This window comes from Pongo abelii, chromosome 19, assembly GCF_028885655.2.
Source record: "Pongo abelii isolate AG06213 chromosome 19, NHGRI_mPonAbe1-v2.0_pri, whole genome shotgun sequence".
NCBI lineage: Eukaryota > Metazoa > Chordata > Mammalia > Primates > Hominidae > Pongo > Pongo abelii.
In genome coordinates this window covers 22,949,060-22,968,006 of record NC_072004.2, presented here as the reverse complement: position 1 = coordinate 22,968,006, position 18,947 = coordinate 22,949,060, and the positions used below count along the sequence as shown (strand labels likewise).

General features: G+C 46.2%; 1 protein-coding gene across 4 annotated transcripts in view; it reads right to left on the bottom strand.

The window, feature by feature from the left end:
* Positions 1–6,559: 6,559 nt before the first annotated feature.
* The window catches only part of DHRS7B (dehydrogenase/reductase 7B), a 64,543-nt gene continuing 52,155 nt past the window's right edge, over positions 6,560–18,947 (bottom strand). For 2 of the 4 annotated variants that reach the window (XM_024241491.3, XM_063717925.1), the window contains exons 4-7: positions 14,201–14,417; positions 13,548–13,640; positions 9,144–9,296; positions 6,585–7,057 (exon numbers count right to left, since the gene is read on the bottom strand). In XM_024241491.3, coding sequence (XP_024097259.2) covers positions 6,852–7,057; positions 9,144–9,296; positions 13,548–13,640; positions 14,201–14,417 — 669 coding nt within the window. In that variant the 3' untranslated portion in view covers positions 6,585–6,851. 4 annotated transcript variants of the gene reach the window in all.

Genomic DNA, 18,947 nt, shown 5'->3' with positions numbered 1-18,947 from the left:
CTCCCGCTGTTCTCTCTTTCCATGACTGCCCGCAGCTGCTGCTGCACATCTGCCCTGGGTGGCGGCTTGCACGTGGAAGGAGCAGGTGCTGTGGTAGCCACCCTGCCCTGCTCCTAGCTGCGGCCCAGTGTTACCACTTACAGCGACAACAAGCCTAGATCCAAGGTAGTCCTGGGGCCAAACCCCGCCCAGGAGCAGTCTCCTGGCTCACCTTGGCCTCATCATTCCAAAGGCCAGCACTGCCACCATGGTGTTCAGGAACATGGTAGGATAAGGTGACGAGGCTTGGAGGCCTTTGGGTCTCCACTTGGGTTCACGTGGGGAACTCTGGGCTCCAGGATCGCTCTTCAGAGATCTGAACACCTGTGTTTTCTTTGAAGCACCAAAACTCTTCCTGCTGTGGACCCTGAGTTTATTAACCCATTGCCCTAGGCTGACAGAAGAGCCCTCGGAGCAATCTTGGGAGCACCCCCTGGCCTCAGTGCTCCCTGTTCCACAGGAGCCAAGCCGGTGCTTCTCCCTCACACCAAAAGGTAGACTGTGTCACCTGCCACATTTCCTGTAAGGCAGGGGTGGCCAATCTTGACTTCCCTGTGCCACATTGGAAAAAGAATTGTCTTGGACCACACATAAAATACACTAACGACAGCTGATGAGCTTAAAAAAAAAAAAAAATCACAAAAAAATAATGTTTCAAGAAAGTTTACAAATTTGTGTTGGGCCACATTCAAACCGTCGTAGGCTGCATGAGGCCCATGGGCTGCTGATTGGTGATTGGACAAGCTTGCTCTAAGGCCTTGGGTAAATGGGAAATTATCTCTTCCACAAAAAGGCTGGGGTGCCTGTCTTCACTTCTGCCTTCCTAAAGCCCCGTTCATCCCTGAAGAGCCACATGGCACCTCCTTCTGAAGGCCAGTCTTTTTGTCTTTTTTTTTTTTTTTTTTTTTTTTGAGACAGAGTCTTGCTCTGTCACCCAGGATGGAGTACAGTGATGTGATCTCAGCTCACTGCAACCTCCACCTCCTGAGTTCAAGTGATTCTCCTGCCCCAGCCCCGAGTAGCTGGGACTATAGCCCTGTGCTACCATACCTGGATACTTTTTGTATTTTTAGTATAGATGGGATTTTGCCGTGCTGGCCAGGCTGGTCTCTAACTCCTGGCCTCAAGTGATCTGCCCACCTCGGCCTCCCAAAGTGTTGGGATTACAGGCGTGAGCTGCCGTGCCTGGCCAGGCCGATATTTAACAGACAGCCAAAGTGGTTTCTCACCTAGTTTTAAAGGCTCCATCAGGAAGACCTGATGTCACAGAGTAATGAAAGGGTGCATGGGAAGGATTCACCAGGGGTGACTGGGCCATTTTTTGTAGGGGAGATTCAGACCTTTTAAAGATTTTAAAAGGGATCCATGGCCCACAAAAAGTTTAAGAAACTTTGATTTAATTCCAAGAGATTTAGAAATAACTTATCACTCAGTTGAGTGCTGGGGGCATGACGGTGTTGGGTGTGCACCACTGTTTACGTGGCAGTCTCTAGGCACCTGGAATAATGGTAAAGAGGGAACTGCCTTAGCCACACAACTGATCCTGTAAAAACATGCCTCATCTTGACAGCAGTGTGAGTTGAAATGCAGCTGCCCATGGCCCCTCAGGTGTCTGAGTGCTGGCATCTGAGCCTGCTGGGCAGGTTTGTTTTTTGTTTTTTTTTTTTTCTTAATAATGCCCAGGTTTGGAAAGGGAGCCCCATACCTGGCCTGGAAGTGCTCTGCCAACAAGTTAGATTTCATGGGGGAATTGACTAGAAGGCACAAGCTGGACAAGTCGAGGCGACCCCAAGTCAGCTGAGCAGGAGCCCTCTCCCGAAGTAGAAACCAGCTGCAAACGGGTAGTTCTACCATTTCCCAAGCTGCACTGAACCAAGTGATTCTTGTTGGATGTATTAACCTAGATTCTGAAATGCCATCTTAGTTACATGGCCCCTGGCCAGGGAGATGGGGATGAGGTGCTGGTGTGGACAGCAGGCAGGGGTTTTGTGTGCCTGAGGCTGGCAGCAAGGAGAAGTGCGCCTCCCTCCCCACTGTCAGTGCTGACTTCTCTGTTCTGCCATTGTCCTGCCTAGATGATCAGTCATGGCAGAGCTGCTGACAAGTCGCTTATGGTCATCTGTGATATGCAACAGTACTTTTCAAGAAATAGCATTTGAAGGCTGAGTGCAGTAGCTCATGCCTGTAATCCCAGCACGTTGGGAGGCTGAGGCAGGAGGACCATTAAATACTTGAGTCCAAGAGTTGAAGACCAGTCTGGGCAACATAGCAAGACCTGTCTCTACAAAAAAAGACAAAAATTAGCCAGATGTGGTGGTATGCAAATGTGGTCTCAGCTACTCAGGAGTCTGAGGAGGGAGGATCGTTCAAGCCTGAGAGGTTGAGAATGCAGTGAGCTGTGATCTTACCACTGCACTCCAGCCTGGGCGACAGAGTGTGACCCTGTCTCCAAAAAATAATTTTTTTTTTTTTGAGATGGAGTCTCTCTGTTGCCCAGGCTGGAGTGCAATGGCGCGATCTCGGCTCACTGCAGCCTCCGCCTCCCAGGTTCAAGCAATTCTCCTGCCTCAGCCTCCTGAGTAGCTGAGATTACAGGTGCCTGTCACCACGTAGGGATGGGGTTTTGCCATGCTGGCCAGGCTGGTCTTGAACTCCTGGCCTCAGCCACCTGCCTCGGCCTCCCAAAGTGCTGGGATTACAGGCATGAGCTGCCGCGCCTGGACATTTTTTTTTTTCTTTTTTTTAAACAGCATTCAGTAACTGCCAAGAGAAAGCAAAGGCCAAGTTACCAGGGCCCTCCTGTGCAAAATCCACTTAAATGAGTCCTACATGGACCACTTCAGGGAATAGATTGTGTCATTAATCTAGTAAATTAGTTTTAGCTACCCATCCCCACCCAATTTCAGAGAAGAGTGAAGAGCCGTTATGTAAAAGGACAACTGATCAAACTGGATCTCCCCATTCCAGTCTGTCAGCTGCCTCCAAAGTTTTCACATCTGGTTCAGCAGCTGCTGGGTCCTGAGGGAAGGAAGGGAGACTTGCTGGGAGGTGGGCAGGGTGCCCAGGGCTGTACACTATTTCTTCGATTCACTAATTGGCTGCGGCCCCTCTACACTGCATGGAGACGCTGCTGTTTGGAAAAGCTAATTGGTTTTATTTTTCCATCTCTGGTTTTGGCATGATGTGAAACACCAAGGGGCTTAAAGTGCAAAATGGAAAGTGTCTTTGAACTTCATCAGATATCTGAAGGCAGAACCAATTAAAAATCGTGCTTTTTAACCTCCCCAGCAGAATTTAAGGATGAAAGAGAAAGGGGCAAAAACCCTCTAAAGACAGAAAAGAGAATGTGGAATGGCAGCATCGCTAACCCTGCTGGCAAACGTCCATATTCAAACACTGGTTTGAAAAATCCAAGAGCAATGAAGGTTGCTCAAAGGCCATCAGCTGAACCGGGCTGTGGCTGGGCTTCTTGCTTTGGAGCAATGCACGTGGGGCTCACCCATAGGAAGGCACTTCAGCTGCTAAGTTGGGACAATTCTTAAGGCTAAGTCCCACATTATCCAAACCATTGCGTCTCCAGGAAGGGACACTGAACTCCAGCGACCCAAGACAACTGTAGGAGCAACATGGACACGAAAGAGCACAGCTGCAGGCCCTTTTAGTCCTCAGCCTCTGAGGCCAAGAAGAGCGTCTGTCTGGTGTTGGTGTGACTTTAACAGGTCCCCTCTGGGACTTGCCAACCTCCTCCTCAAGAACAGTGGGCCTCAGACCCTGCCTTTGGCAAACAGCTTTATTTAGCTAGATTTTAATAATTCTTCAGTTTGTGTTATAGTTGTATTTATATGGCAAAATTATAAAGTTTATAAAGTTAAGTTTTAGAAAGTGATTTGAGGTTTTTAGAATGTTGGGTAAGTAAACAACCAATAATATTGAGATCTGGCTGGTCTAGCACGTCAATCTCCAGTTGCTAACCACTCTATTTAATTGGGAGGAAATAAACTTTAGAAATGAACTTGACCTACTCAGTAAGCCCCAACCATGTATTTTTAATAAATTAGAAAGGTGGTAGCCAGGCATGGTGGCACACACCTGTAATCCCAGCTACTCAGGAGACTGAGGCAGGAGAATCACTTGAAGGTGAATCACAGGAGGTGGCAGTTGCATTGAGCCGAGATCACGCCACTGCACTACAGCCTGGGCGACAAGAGCAAAACTCCCATCTCAAAAAAGAGGCCGGGTGTGGTGGCTCACGCCTGTAATCCCAGCACTTTGGGAGGCCGAGGCGGGCGGATCACGAGGTCAGGAGATCAAGGCTATCCTGGCTAACGTGGTGAAACCCTGTCTCTACTAAAAATACAAAAAATTAGCTGGGCGTGGTGGTGGGCGCCTGTAGGAGGCTGAGGCGGGAGAATGGCGTGAACCCGGGAGGCGGAGCTTGCATTGAGCAGAGATCATGCCACTACACTCTAGCTGGGCAACAGAGTGAGACTGTCTCAAAAAAAATGAAAAAGAAAAAGAGGCTGGGCACGGCGGCTCACACCTGTAATCCCAGCATTTTGGGAGGCTGAGGCCGTCTCAAAAAAAAAACAAAAAAGAAAAAAAAACGTGAAAGCAGGTGTTTGTTCTGGCTGCAATCCAACCAATTACAACTACCAGGTGGTATATGTAAGTTAAGAAATCTTTAATGCCAGCCCAAGCTCCATGCACCCCAGCTGTGAGTCAGATCACAATGGCCCCAAAACCAAAAACCTCAGCAACATATGTGATGTTCCCGTCGTCTGATGACGGAGTACACAGTTGGTAAATCTGCATTCCTTTGAGGGCAGCCTATCACATCAACCTCCAGTTGCTAACCATGTTATATAATGGAGAGGAAAGGACAGCACCTGGACACCAGGTGTCTCTGAGTGTGGCAGCCAACAGCGTCCAAGGAGAAATGTCCTCTCGTTTCCATCTAGAGGGAGAGCGCCCTTCATTGCTGCCATTTCCTGGAAACCTGCTGTGTGCTCGGCACTTTCATTCAACCTTAGACTCGGGCTGAGCTTTAGACAGGTGCTGCTGCTGTCTCAGTTCCAGCTCTTGCCTGGGTCTACTGTTTCCAGTGTGAACACTAAGGAGACCCTTCTCTTCCATGTCAGGAGGGAGGTTGACAATTTACCTGGAAAATGAAGAACGACCCATTACATCTGTGTCCACATTTTACCCAGAGGCTCCTGGAACGTCCAGGAAGTGTTAGGAGCTGGGACAAGTCACCAGATCTAATCACCCATTTGTCCTCCTACTACCAGGAAACCTGAAACCCTCTGACACACTAAGCAAAGGCTGACTGTGGCCATTTTTATCATCTGTCTAGGGCAGCTGTTTAAAATACAAGCTCAGGCCAGGCACGGTGGCTCACGCCTGTAATCCCAGTACTTTTGGAGGCCAAGACAAGCAGAACACGAGGTCAAGAGATTGAGACCAGCCTGGCCAACATGGTGAAACCCCATCTCTACTAAAAATACAAAAAATAGCTGGGTGTGGTGGCGTGTGCCTGTAGTCCTACCTACTCAGGAGTCCCACCTACTCTAGGTGTTAGAAGGGACTCGGGAGGCCGAGGCAGAAGAATTGCTTGAACCCGGGAGGCAGAGGTTGCAGTGAGCTGAGATTGCGCCACTGCACTCCAGCCTGGGTGACACAGTGAGACTCCGTCTCAAAAAAAATAAATAAATAAAATTAAAAAAAATAACATAACATGTTGCTGACCATGTTAGATAATGGTCATAAAACATAGGCTCAACAAGGCCAGAGTTGGGATGTGGTGCAAAATGTCAGTATGATGTGCTAGGAGATTTGTAATCCAATTTGGGGAAGTCTACAGTGGACCTACATTTCAATTTTCAGTTTCAATAATAGGAAAAGTTTCCTCCTAAACACTAGAAATGAACTTGACCTACTCAGTGAGCCTCAACCATGTATTTTTAATAAATCGGAAAGGCAGAAACAGGCATTCTTTCTGGCTATGATCCAACTAGTTACAGCTAACAAATGGCTCACTTCCACCAGACCAGGGGCTGCTGTAGAGTCTGCCCAGCTGGCCAATTTAATGGTTTCACTTCTAGAGGATGCATGGGGCCATGCAGGGTCCTCCTCTCCCTTTTGGCTGCTCTCTCTTTAGTAAGTTCACCTTCTGCTTGGAGTGGTGCCTGGCATCCTACAGGGATGTGGTGAGAGTTAAGAGAGAAACAGGAACTCCCATGAGGTGCTAAAGCAGGCATCCCTTGGGATACACCAAATAAGCCATTACATACTGGCCCACTTTTTAAGTTGGATGAGATATCATAGGGCCCTGGAAATGGGCGTGACTACTGACTTCTTGAAACTACAACTTTCTCCCCTTAGTCCTGGAGGTGGTCTTTCTGCCACAACAATTAGGTTTAAGTCAAATACAGAAACAACTGGGTCAGGTGACATAACATCTGATTGCAAGGTTGAAACAATTTCTAGGAGCTGGCAGGGTGAGAATTCAAAGGACACAAGGTTCTAGTCCTGGAAGACTACAACTCTTACTGTTTTAGATGTTTATTTCTAGTTTTTAGCATTAAACCCCAGCTCCATATTTATTCCTTAAGTGTTTCCCCTCACCCTGGGAAGAAGCTTGTTGCCGTTTTTGATTGTCTTCTGCCAGCAGATCTGCATGAGATGTGTTTCTTCAGTCTTTCCCACTTGTGAGACAAATCTCCATTAAAGTCTCAACAAATGCAACTGTCCCTTGTAGAGTAACCAAGCCTAAGAGTACTGCTTCTCTGGCCTGGCTCTGGCTGGTCGGAGTACTAGGAGTTCTTGGATTTCCGCTCTTTTCTGGCCCTGGAGGCCATGAGGCTGAAGAAGAGCCCAGGAGCCAGAGTTCGAAGATAAACGGCCAAGGAAGGCAGTAAGTCAGCCAGGATCACATCTTTCTTCTTCTTCCCCACAGCAGCAAGAACATCCTGGGCCACCTCCACAGGGCTTCGGCCCTGGGCTGTGGTGGTGTCCATAACTAAAATAAATAAAACAAAAGAAAACATGAACTTGGAAGCAGAGGTCCCTCTTGAGGAGTGGAGCTGATGTGAGCCGTCAGGTCAGCCTGCTGCCTTTCCCACCATGAAGCTCTTCCCAGGGCCAGGAAGCCGGTGGTGTGCCACCATCCCTGATGATTCCATGCTCCAAAGAAAGGAGGAACCATTTTGCAGCTGGATGTGGGTCAGTGGGGGAAGCGAGAGGTAGGTGGGATGTGGAAACAAGGTAGACTGAGGATCCCAGTTACGGCTTGGAACCAAAGTGAGTCTGTCTGCCTGGTGGTCCACAGCAATGGCACAGGGCCAGCCTGGGGTGGGGGCTTCAGAGTGAGCCCCTCACACCACATCTGAAAAGCAGCTTCCTGACCTGGGAAACATGTGCCTATTAGAATAACCAAAGACTAAGGAATGTTGTGCCACCTCATTTATCTTGGGTAGCTGGGCTTCAGGGTGGCCAGACAGAGGTGGGTGGGGACTACTGACCCCCATATACACAAGCTCACTGAGTCAGGAGCAGACAGATGTCCCTGTTCTCGATGTCAAGTATTAATTGGATGAGAAACAGGAAGAAATCCTTAGTTTGTTTTAGGTGTTAGAAGGGACAGCTGGGAGAGATTAGGAGGAGGTGTTAGGTTAACAGCAACTGATGTTCCTTCTACCCTAGTAATTTGACAATTTTGTCAGCAAAGTAGGACCAGCTGGCAGGCACACAGGAGTGGCCACTAGCACAGACCATGTGAAACCACTTTTTTTTTTTTTTTTTAAAGACAGGGTTTTGCTCTGTTGCCCAGGCTGGAGTGCAGTGGCACAATCATGGCTTACTGCAGCCTCGACCTCCTGGGCTCAAGCAATCCTCCTGCCTCAGCCTCCTGAGTATCTGGACTACAGGTGGTGCCACCATGGTTGGCTAATTTTTGTATTTTTGGGGGAGGCTAGGTCTTGCACTATTGCCCAGACTGGTCTCAAACTCCTAGGCCGAAGTGATCCTCCTGACTTGGCCTCCCAAAGTGCTGAGATATCAGGTGTTGACCACAGTGCCTAGCCATATGAAACCACTCTTAGGTTGTCCAGATTGCCTGAGCTCCCTCACCAATGTCTGTCCTCACTGTGTTTTTGTTAATGCAGAAAAGTAGGAAGTTTTGGATTACAGCTTATTTTTAAATGCCACAGAGAGAATTTTTTAAGTGGTATCTTCTAGGTATAAACAGGTGTAAAGCTGTATGAAGCCCCATGCCTCTGTATAGAGTCTACTGTGGGGAAAACAAGACTTGCTGTGTGAGAGAGCAGCTGCTGCCAGGACATGGGCAGTCTTAGTTCAGGCCTGGCTGGACTGGGCGCAGGACCATGAGGCCCCTGGCAGACATCACAGCACAAACCCCAAGAGCTCATTTCAGGGAGGAGGACATGGCAGGACAGCACTGGAGGGGTGAGCAGGCCCTGTTCCAAGCATGGGGAGGCAGCACCAGCTCCAAGGGCTCCAGTGATCATGGGCACACTGGTCTCTGCTTGGCCTGAGCCTGCATGCTGGGGGCAGCTGCTCTGCCCGCGGGTGGTGACTGCAGGTCAGCTCTGCACTGTCTCCAAATGAGACAAGATGAAGGTGCTGAGACTGCCGCACTCGGCCTCACCCTGAAGACTGGCCCTGAATCAGTCATTTCTCAAGCCTATGGGACAGAAACAGACCATCAAACACCCTACACTTGCCATGAGGTCAATTCACTCAATCCCGATGCCGATAATACTCCTTGGACTCCGGATCTGCGAATGGGTTAGTTGGAAGTCTGGTGGCATTTCAGCTTGGCAACTTCCTTTTAGCCCTTGAGTCCTGCCCACGGAGGTCCTATTCTGAATGCTGCAATGGTGACGTTCACACTAAGGGTAGGCCATGGTGGGGTAAACGAAGATTATTCAATAGTCCATATCTAGAACCAACACCTCTGTCAAGTTTTTTCACTTTAAAAGTTCTATTCCAAATGAAAATGACCAAAGAATCACTGTGGTAAGAGCAGCATGTCTCACTGTGGCTGACCGACAGATTTTCACAGGAGAAAAGAAACCGGACCTCACCTCCATACCTAGATCCATCCGCGGTGATGGCATTTACAGAGAGGTTGGTGTGGATGTAGCCAGGGCTGATGACGGTCACCTCAATTTCATACTGTTCCATCTCGGCACGCAGACAGTCAAAGAAAGCCTGGGTTGCGTGCTTGGAGGCTGCGTCTACACATGTGGACGGAGAGGCAGGTGAGTGAGTGCGCTGGGGTGGGCATGGCCTGGTGCCCAACTATTCACTACCATTCACGCTCTCTGTTTTTAAAAGCTGGTTTTATTTGTGATCAAGTCTTGCTATGTTGCCTAGGCTGGACTCCAACTCCTGAGCTCAAGTGATCCTCCTGCCTCAGCTGGGACTGCAAGCGTGGGCCACTGTGCCCAGCTTTAAAACCTGGTTTTATTATTTAAGATTACAGTATTATAACAATGTTCATTTCCTGACTTTGAGAAGTGTACTGTGCCCTTGTTCTTAGGAAACACACTGAAATAGGAATAAATGAGCATCATGTCTCCAGTTTCCTTTCAAATGGTTCAGGAAAAAAATTATAAACTATATACACATATAGTTTTATATATATTATAAACGGTATATATGCATATACAGAGAGAGAGAATAAGATAAAGGAAATAAGGTAAAAGGTTAACAGTTAGGGAATCTGCATGAAGGGTACATGGGAGTGATTTGTGCTGTTCGTGCAACTTTAAGTCTGAAGTTATTCCAAGTTAAAAGTTAAGCTGGGCGTGGTGACTCACACCTGTAATCCCAGCACTTTGGGAGGCCAAGGTGGGCGGATCACGAGGTCAGGAGATCGAGACCATCCTAGCTAACACGGTGAAGCCCCGTCTCTACTAAATATACAAAAAAAAAATTAGCTGGGCGTGGTGGCGGGTGCCTTTAGTCCCAGCTACACGGGAGGCTGAGGCAAGAGAATGGTGTGAACCCGGGAGGTGGAGCTTGCAGTGAGCGGAGATCGCGCCACTGTACTCCTGCCTGGGCGACAGAGCGAGACTCCATCTCAAAAATAAATAAATAAATAAATAAATAAATAAATAAATAAATAAAAGTTAAAAACAAAAAAAAACTGAATGACTACTGGGTAAAACATTCAAATAGTACATAAAAGGACAGAAAGTAAAAAAAAAAAGTCCTCCTGTCTTCCAAATTCCATTCCTAGAGATAATCAGTGCTAACAGTTTCCCAGGATTTTTGTTTAATTCTATTTTTGTTTTTTTTTTTTGTTTTTTTTTTTTTTTGAGACGGAGTCTCGCTCTGTCGCCCAGGCTGGAGTGCTGGAGTGCAGCGGCGGGATCTCAGCTCACTGCAAACTCCGCCTCCCGCGTTCACGCCATTCTCCTCCCTCAGCCTCCGGAGTAGCTGGGACTACAGGCACCCGCCACCACGCCCGGCTACTTTTTTGTATTTTTTAGTAGAGATGGGGTTTCACTGTGTTAGCCAGGATGGTATGGATCTTCTGACCTCGTGATCCACCCGCCTCAGCCTCCCAGAGTGCTGGGATTACAGGCATGAGCCACCGCACCCGGCCTTCTGTTTTGTTTTTTTAGAGAAGGCATCTTCTCTGTTACCCAGGCTGGAGTAGAGCTATGATCATAGGATCACAGCTCCTTGCAGCCTCGACTTCTGGCCTCAAGCAATCCTCCCACCTCACCCTCCCAAAGCGCTGGGATTACAGGAGTAAGCAGCCATGCCCAGTGATTTATTTTGTATATATTCTACGTACGTTCATGTGATTTTACACATTTTATATATTTTATATATATATATATCTTTTAATACAGAAATGAACTCTTACCTATTCTACTGTTCCTGCAAGTAGCTTTCTTCACCTGGTGGCAGGTTGGACAGCTCCCATGCTGGCCCTGCAGACCTGCCATGTAGCTGTGGCTGCCTAGTCCTCCCCAGTGAGTTACCAAGTGACAGAATTGGCCCCATCAGTGGGCCTTCATGGGTGTAAAAAATCCAAACCTGCCTTCTTATGAGTCTCATTTTGACAAATGTCCAGGCAGCGGCTTTTCATCTAGAAGAGCTATAGAGCTTACTCCACCTGCAAGAAACAGAGCTGTGCCTGCTCTCAAGCAAGGGCTTCACAACCCAGTAAAAGGTGCTCTGAATGGGAAAACAGTGACCCTATAATGACATTCCTGGGAAACACACCAGCGTCTCCACAGTAAATCAGTTTCCTCCAATTCAGAATTGTAAATGTTTTAGCCTCAGGAAAGAAGGGGCATCCGTCAGCTAAGGAAACAGGAAGAGAGAAAGAAAGGAAGTGTCGCAGCAAGTCACATGAGGCAGTTCAGCAGTGTCTGAGCTTGCTGCAGTGCCTTGCTGGGCCTGCTCCGTTGGTTTGGGGCACAGTTGCTGGGGGCTGGATGAGTTGGCTGTGGGTGGATGGAGAGGACTGGTCCTATCAGCCATGATTCCAAGAGTACAGCCCAGGCTTGGGGACAGGGAAGAGTGGGTTATCATGTAAGTCCCCAAAACAGAAGGCTACACTCTGACAGCTGGGTCCCCCCAGAGCTCTCAGGCTGTGAGTTCTCAGCCAGGCTGTGCTGACCTCGCCGCTGTCCACATCACTTACCCTGCCAGTGTGAGGCCCAGTACTAAGGACACTGTGAATCACGTGACTTGGTCTTTACTTTAGCAGTGTGAGAGAGATAATGCCGTTCTCCCCGTTTTATAGGTGAGAAGGCCGCTACTTATCTGAGTTAACCAACTTGCCCAAGAGGCACTCCATATTCAGCCTGGTCATTATAAAGCTGAATACGGACACCAACCATTGTATGCCTTACTGCAGTCAGCAGGCTAAACAGACAACAAAAATCAGTGGTATTATTATAAATCAAAGTAAAACTTGAAAATAATTTAGTATAAAGAAGTCCAGCTGGGCGCAGTGGCTCACGCCTGTAATCCCAACACTTTGGGAGGCTGAGGTGGGCGGATCACTTGAGGTCAGGAGTTTGAGACCAGCCTGGCCAACATGGTGAAACCCCGTGTCTACTAAAAATACAAAAGTTAGCCGGGTGTGTTGGCACGCGCCTATAATCCCAGCTACTCAGGAGGCTGAGGCAGAAGAATCTCTTGAACCCGGGAGGCGGAGGTTGCAGTGAGCCGAGATTGCACTACTGCGCTCCAGCCTGGGCCAGAAGAGCGAAACTCTGTTTCCAAAAAAAAAAAAAAACTTCTTTACCGTGATTTACCTATTATTAACATTTTAACTCATTTGCTTTATCATTTATGATTCTATATATAATTTTTTTTTCCTGAACTATTTGAGAAGCCTTAGATGGCTGTCCTATCCAAAGTTGAAAGAGAATATTAACAAACAGGGAAATCATGTATGTACAAGCATGTGTGATGATTGTAAATCTCACTAATATGTAAGGAAACAGGATCAGAATAGTTAAGTAATGTGTCCAAGAAAATACAACCAGAACCAAAAGGTAGAGCTGGGATCCAGATCTTGGAAGAAAGAATAAATTGTGTTACACTCCCAGTTCACAGCTGGCCCTATAGTGTCATGGAACTGGATGTTTGTGGCTGCCCTTGCAAAGTGCTGCAGCAGCTCAGATTTCCCTGCTTTTGCTGACCAGGCTGTGGCTGGGTCTAGCCCTTAGGTGGCTGAGAGGAGATGAGGCTGGTATAGGCAGTATTTCCTTTCAGGAGGTGATGCAAAGAAAGGACAGTTTGTGAAATTACCTTAAAACCCTTTTTATTGAAACCTTCCCATTGAGTGCCCAGAGATATAAATATTTGAGAATGTTCTACATAGTACACTGCTGCTAATGGTCAAAGACTGAGGGGGAAAAAAATCCTCAAGTGTCCAGGAAAATGGCTAAATCAATTATGTCACACTCATTCAATGGATTACTGTATTGAAAGGATGAGGTAAATCCATACATGCTGATGTAGAAAGATACATTGAGATTAACAAGCCACAAAGCAATATGAACAATGCCATTCCATTTTTGCATGTTTGAATTATATGTAGAAAAAACTGTGGAGGCATATGCCCCAAAGTGATGGCATGGTTATATCTGTGGGACAAGCTAAAAATCTTAACAGTAGGAGTGGCCAGCACATGCCTAGTGCTTAGTGTCTGGGGCAGCTCCAAGCACGGCGCTCACAGCAATCCTCTGGGCTAAGACTGAGGCTGTCTCCATTTACACTTGAGGGCAGGGCACAGAGAAGTGGGGATACTTGCCCAAGGTCACACAGGGGACAGAAAGTAGAGCTGGGATTTGATCCCAGGCATGTGGCTCTGGAGAACACATTGTAAAGTGCCTTTGCATTCTGGATAGTTTATTTCTACAACGCCTAAATTCTAGACAGTAAATGTGTTATTTTTATAATCAGGAAAAAACAATAAAGCCAAGCATTTTGTGGGACAGAGAAGTACTCACATGCTGATCGAAAAGGAATGCTGATCTTGCCCTGGATGCTGCTGATGGCGACAATGTGGCCTTGCCTCCTCTTGATCATGGAGGGCAGGAAGGCTGAGGACAGAGGCAGAGGCTTAGACAAGTGCCCTACTTCCAGTCATTGCACCCGATGCTGATGGAAGGTGACCTTGCTTTTGATATTTAGTCAGAGTGAGGGAGAATGGTGAAAACCCCTTAGGGTAGAGGACTGTGTTGGAACTTCCAGCCTCCTATGCCCAGCAGAGTGCCAGCAGGCCAGCAGGAGAGAGGAGAGAGGCAAGGAAACAGGGACGGAGGTCACTGCAAATGGTTAGCTCAGTTCCCTTTTCCTGCTGGAGCCTCTCCCCTGGACTGAAATCCATGGTGGGACATAAAAATATCCCCACCTTGTAGGGGTTTGCAGGCACCATGAAAAAGACATGTAGGTAATGCTGCACAAATGTGGCTGTCACTAAAGAGAACATCTTGATTGGAAGCTATAAAGCAAATACCCAAACTGTAACCATAACACCTAACACCCACTCCAGGGCAATAGAGAGGATGGAGATGGGGAACGTTTAGCTGAAGAGGATCCAAGTGAAGTAAAAAGAATGCCAACATATCACTTATCACTGCTCTTTTCTCAAGACTGTTACCTTTCGTTAGAGCGACTGGGCCAAAGTAGTTTGTCTCCATGACCCTCTTGTCCACATCCACTGTGGTGTCCATGATGGTACCACGGTAGCTGATCCCAGCATTGTTGACAAGTATGTCGACATAGCCAAAGCACTGCAGGATCTCAGCTGCTGCTGCAACTACGGCCCCAGAGTCTGTGAGGTCGAAGGTCACCAAGTAAGGCTTGTGTGTCTGCACCTGGTCAAATACAACAGATACCAAATTCACTTTCTGAGTGGCAGGCCATCTGAGCTATGTGTCCCACGGATCACTTAGGCTCAAAACAATAATGTAACTTTATACTTTAAGGAACTAGAAAAAGAATAGCAAACTAAACCCAAAACCAGCAGAGGAAGGAAACATTATAATAAAGATTAGCACAGAGATAAACAAACAGAATACAGAAAAACAATAAAAATCAACGAAACCAAAAGTTGGTTCTTAGAAAAGATCAACAAAATTGAGAAAGCATTAACTAGAATGACAAGGAAAAAACAGAAGACACAAATAACTAAAAGCAGAAATGAAAGTGGGACCACCGTCTTTACAGAAATCAGATGATAAAAATGATTATAAAGATTATAAAAATGATTATAAAAGAATACTATGAACAATTATTTGCCAACAAGTTAGAAAAACTAGAATAAATGGATACATTCCTTGAAAAACACAAATTACCTAAACTGACTCAAGAAGAAATAAAAAATCTCAGGAGACTTATAACAGATAGAGATTGGATCAGTAATCAAAAACCTTCCAACAAAGAAAAGTCCTGGACCGGATGCCTTCACGGGTGAATTCTGCCAAACATTTAAAGGAGAATTAATACCAGTCCTTCTCGTACTCTTCTAGAAAACTGAAGAGGAGAAAACATTTCCTAATTCAGTCTGAGGCCAACATTACTTTGATACTAAAGCCAGATTAAAGATATCACAAGAAAATTATAGAGCAATATCTCTTATGAATATAGATGCAAAAATCTTCAACAAAATACCAGCAAATTGAATTTAACAGCGTATTAAAAGGATTATTCACCATGACCGAGTGGGATTTGTCCTAGGAATGCAAGCAAGGTTGGTTCAACATAGGAAGATAATCATGGCCAGGTACAGTGGCTCACGCCTGTAATCCCCAGCACTTTAGGAGGCTGAGGAAGGAGGCTCGTTTGAGCCCAGGAGTTCGAGGCCAGCCTGGGCAACATGGCAAGACCCTGTCTCTTTAAATTAAAAAAAAGAAAATTGGCCGGGGGCAGTGGCTCATGCCTATAATCCTAGCACTTTGGGAGGCGGAGGCGGGTGGATCACTAGAGGTCGGGAGTTCGAGACCAGCCTGACTAACATGGAGAAACCCCTGTCTCTACTAAAAATACAAAACTAGCTGGGCATGGAGGTGTATGCCTGTAATCCCAGCTACTCGGGAAGCTGCGGCAGCAGAATCACTTGAACCTGGGAGGCGGAGGTTGTGGTGAGCCGAGATCGCACCATTGCACTCCAGCCTGGGCAACAAGAGCAAAAACTCCTTCTCAAAAAAAAGAAAGAAAAAAAAGAAAATTGAACATTATAATATATCACATTAATAGAATGAAGGAAAAAACTCCACTTGATCATCTCAATTGATGCAGAAAAGAGATCTCACAAAATCTAACACCCTTTCATGGTAAACATACTCAATAAACTAGGAATAGACCAGAAATTCCTCAACACAGCAAAGGGTGTTTATGAAAAACCCACAGATAACATACTCAGTGGAAAAAGATTGAAAGCCTTCCTCTAAGATAAGGAACAAGACAAGGACGCCTGCTTTCACAACGGCTACTCAACATTGTACTGGAAGTGCTAACCAGAACAATTAGACAAGAAAAAAGTGACCCAATTTGGAAAGGAAAAAGTAAAACTATCTCTGTTTGCGGATGGCATGATTCTATATATAGGAAATTCCAATAAATCCACAAAAAGCTAATAAGAGTTAATTAACAAATTAAGCAAAGTGGCAAGGTACAAGAGCAACATCCAAAAATCAGCTGTGTTTCTATATACAAACAATGAATAATCTGAAAAGGGAATCAGGAAAGCAATTCTATTTACAGTAGCAGTTAAAAAAATTAAATATGCTATGGTTTGAATGTATCTCCCAAAACCCATGTGTTAGAAACTTAATCCCCAATGCAACAGTGTTGAGAGGTGGGAACTTCATGAATGGATTAATGCTGTTATTGTGAGAGCTTCCTTATCAAAGGATAAAATCAGCCCTTTTCCATCTCTCTTGCCCGTGTGATGCCTTCCTACATGTTAAGATGTGGCAAGAAGGCCCCTGCCAGACACCAGACCCTTGCCAGATGCTGGCCCCTCAAACTTGGATTTCTCAGCCTCCAGACTTTGAAAACTAGATTTGTTTAAAAATTACTCAGTCCGGCGAGGCGCAGTGGCTCACTCCTGTAATCCTGGCATTCTGGGAGGGCAAAGCAGGCAACTCAGTTGAGGCCTGGAGTTCGAGACCAGCCTGGGTAACATAGCAGGACCCTGTCCCTACAAAAAATGAAAAAATTAGCCCGACACAGTGGCGTGTGCCTGTAGTCCCAGCTACTCAGGAGGCTGAGGCAGAGGATTGCTTGAGCCTGAGATTTTCAGGCTGCAGTGAGCCATGATTGCACTACTGAACTCTAGCCTAGATGACAGAGCAAGACTATGTCTCTAAAAATAATAATAAGATAAAAATAAAAATCACCCAGTCTCTGCTATTGTTACAGCAGCATAAAACAGACTAAGACAAACACTTGGCAATAAATCTAAGGAGATGAAAGACTGTACACTGAAGACTATAGAACACTGCTGACAGAAATTAAGGAAGATATAAGTTCACGGAAAGACATCCTGCATTCATGGACTGGAAGACCATGTTGTTGATGTGAGAGTACTACCCAAAGGGATCAATAGATTCAATGTTACTCCTATCAAAATCCCACTGGCAGTTTTTGCAGAAATAGAAAAAAAAATCCTAAAATTCATATGGGATTACAATGGGCCCTGAATAGCCAAAACACTCCTGAAAAAGGACAGATGGAGGACTCACACTTCCTCACTTCAAAACTTGTACAAAGCTACAGCAATTAAAACAGTATGAGTCCTTCCCCTCCTCCTCCCCCTTGCCTCCCCCTTCCTACCCTCATGCTCCACCCCGTCCCCCTAAGGGGGAGAAAACCCAGTATGGTACTGACATAAGACAGACATACAGACCAACTGAATAGCACAAGGAACCTAGAAATATACACTTCAAATATGTAATCAATTGATTTTTGTAAGGATGCCCATTCAATGAGGAAAGACAGTCTTCAACAAATGGTGCTGGGAAAAGTAGATAACCACATGCAAAATAATGAAATTGGACTCTTATCTAATACCATTTATTAAAATTAACTCAAATGGATCAATCACCTAAATGTAAGATTTAAAATTATAAAACTTGGCTAGGTGCAGTGGCTCACGCCTGTAATCCCAACACTGTGGGAGGCTGAGGCAGGCGGATCATGAGGTCAAGAGATTGAGACCATTCTGGCCAACACGGTGAAACCCAATCTCTACTAAAAATACAAACATTAGCTAGGTGTGGTGGCACGTGCCTGTAGTTCCAGATATCTGGGAGGCTGAGGCAGGAGAATCACTTGAACCTGGGAGGCGGAGCTTGCAGGGAGCCAAGATCGTGTCACTGCATTCCAGCCTGGGTGACAAAGCGAGACTCACTCTCAAAAAAAAAAAAAAAAAAAAAGAAAGTGGGCTGCGCATGGTGGCTCATGCCTGTAACCCCAGCACTTTGGGAGGCCTAGGCAGGTGGATCGCCTGAGGTCAGGAGTTAGAGACCAGCGTGACCAATATGGAGAAGCCCTGTCTCTACTAAAAATACAAAATTAGCCAGGCGTGGTGGCACATGTCAGTCATCCCAGCTACTTGGGAGGCTGAGGCAGGAGAATCACTTGAACTCGGGAGGCAGAGGCAGAGGTTGTGGTGGTGAGCTGAGATCGCACCATTGCACTCCAGCCTGGGCAACAAGAGTGAAACTCCATCTCAAAAAAAAAAAAAAAAAAAAAAGAAAGTGAAAAGATACTGAGTGAGAGAAAATATTTGCAAATCACATATCTTATAAGGGATTAATATCCCGAATACATAAAGAACTCCTAAACTCAACAACAACAAACAACAACCTGATTAAAAAAACAAGCAAAGGACTTGAACAGACCTTTCTTTTTTTTTTGAGACAGAGTCTCGCTCTGTCACCCAGGGTGGAGTACAGTGGTACGATCTTGGTTCACTGTAACCTCCACCTCCCAGGTTCAAGCGATTCTGCTGCCTCAGCCTGCTGAGTAGTTGGGACTACGGGCATGGGCCACCACACCCAGCTAAGTTTTGTATTTTTTGATAGAGATGGGTTTTGTCATGTTGGCCAGGCTGGTCTCGAACTCCTGGCCTCAAGTGTTCATCCACTCACCTCGGCCTCCCAAAGTGCTGGAATTACAGGCATGAGCCACAGTGCCTGGCCTTGAATAGACATTTCTCCAAAGATTAATAAATGGTCAATAAGCACATAAAAAGATGCTAAACATCATTTTTAATTAGGGAAATACAAATCAAAACCACAATAAGGAGGCTCAGGTAGGAGGATCACTTGAGGCCACAAGTCCAAGACCAATCTGGGCAACATAGTGAGACCGTGTCTCTACATAAAATTAGAAAAAAA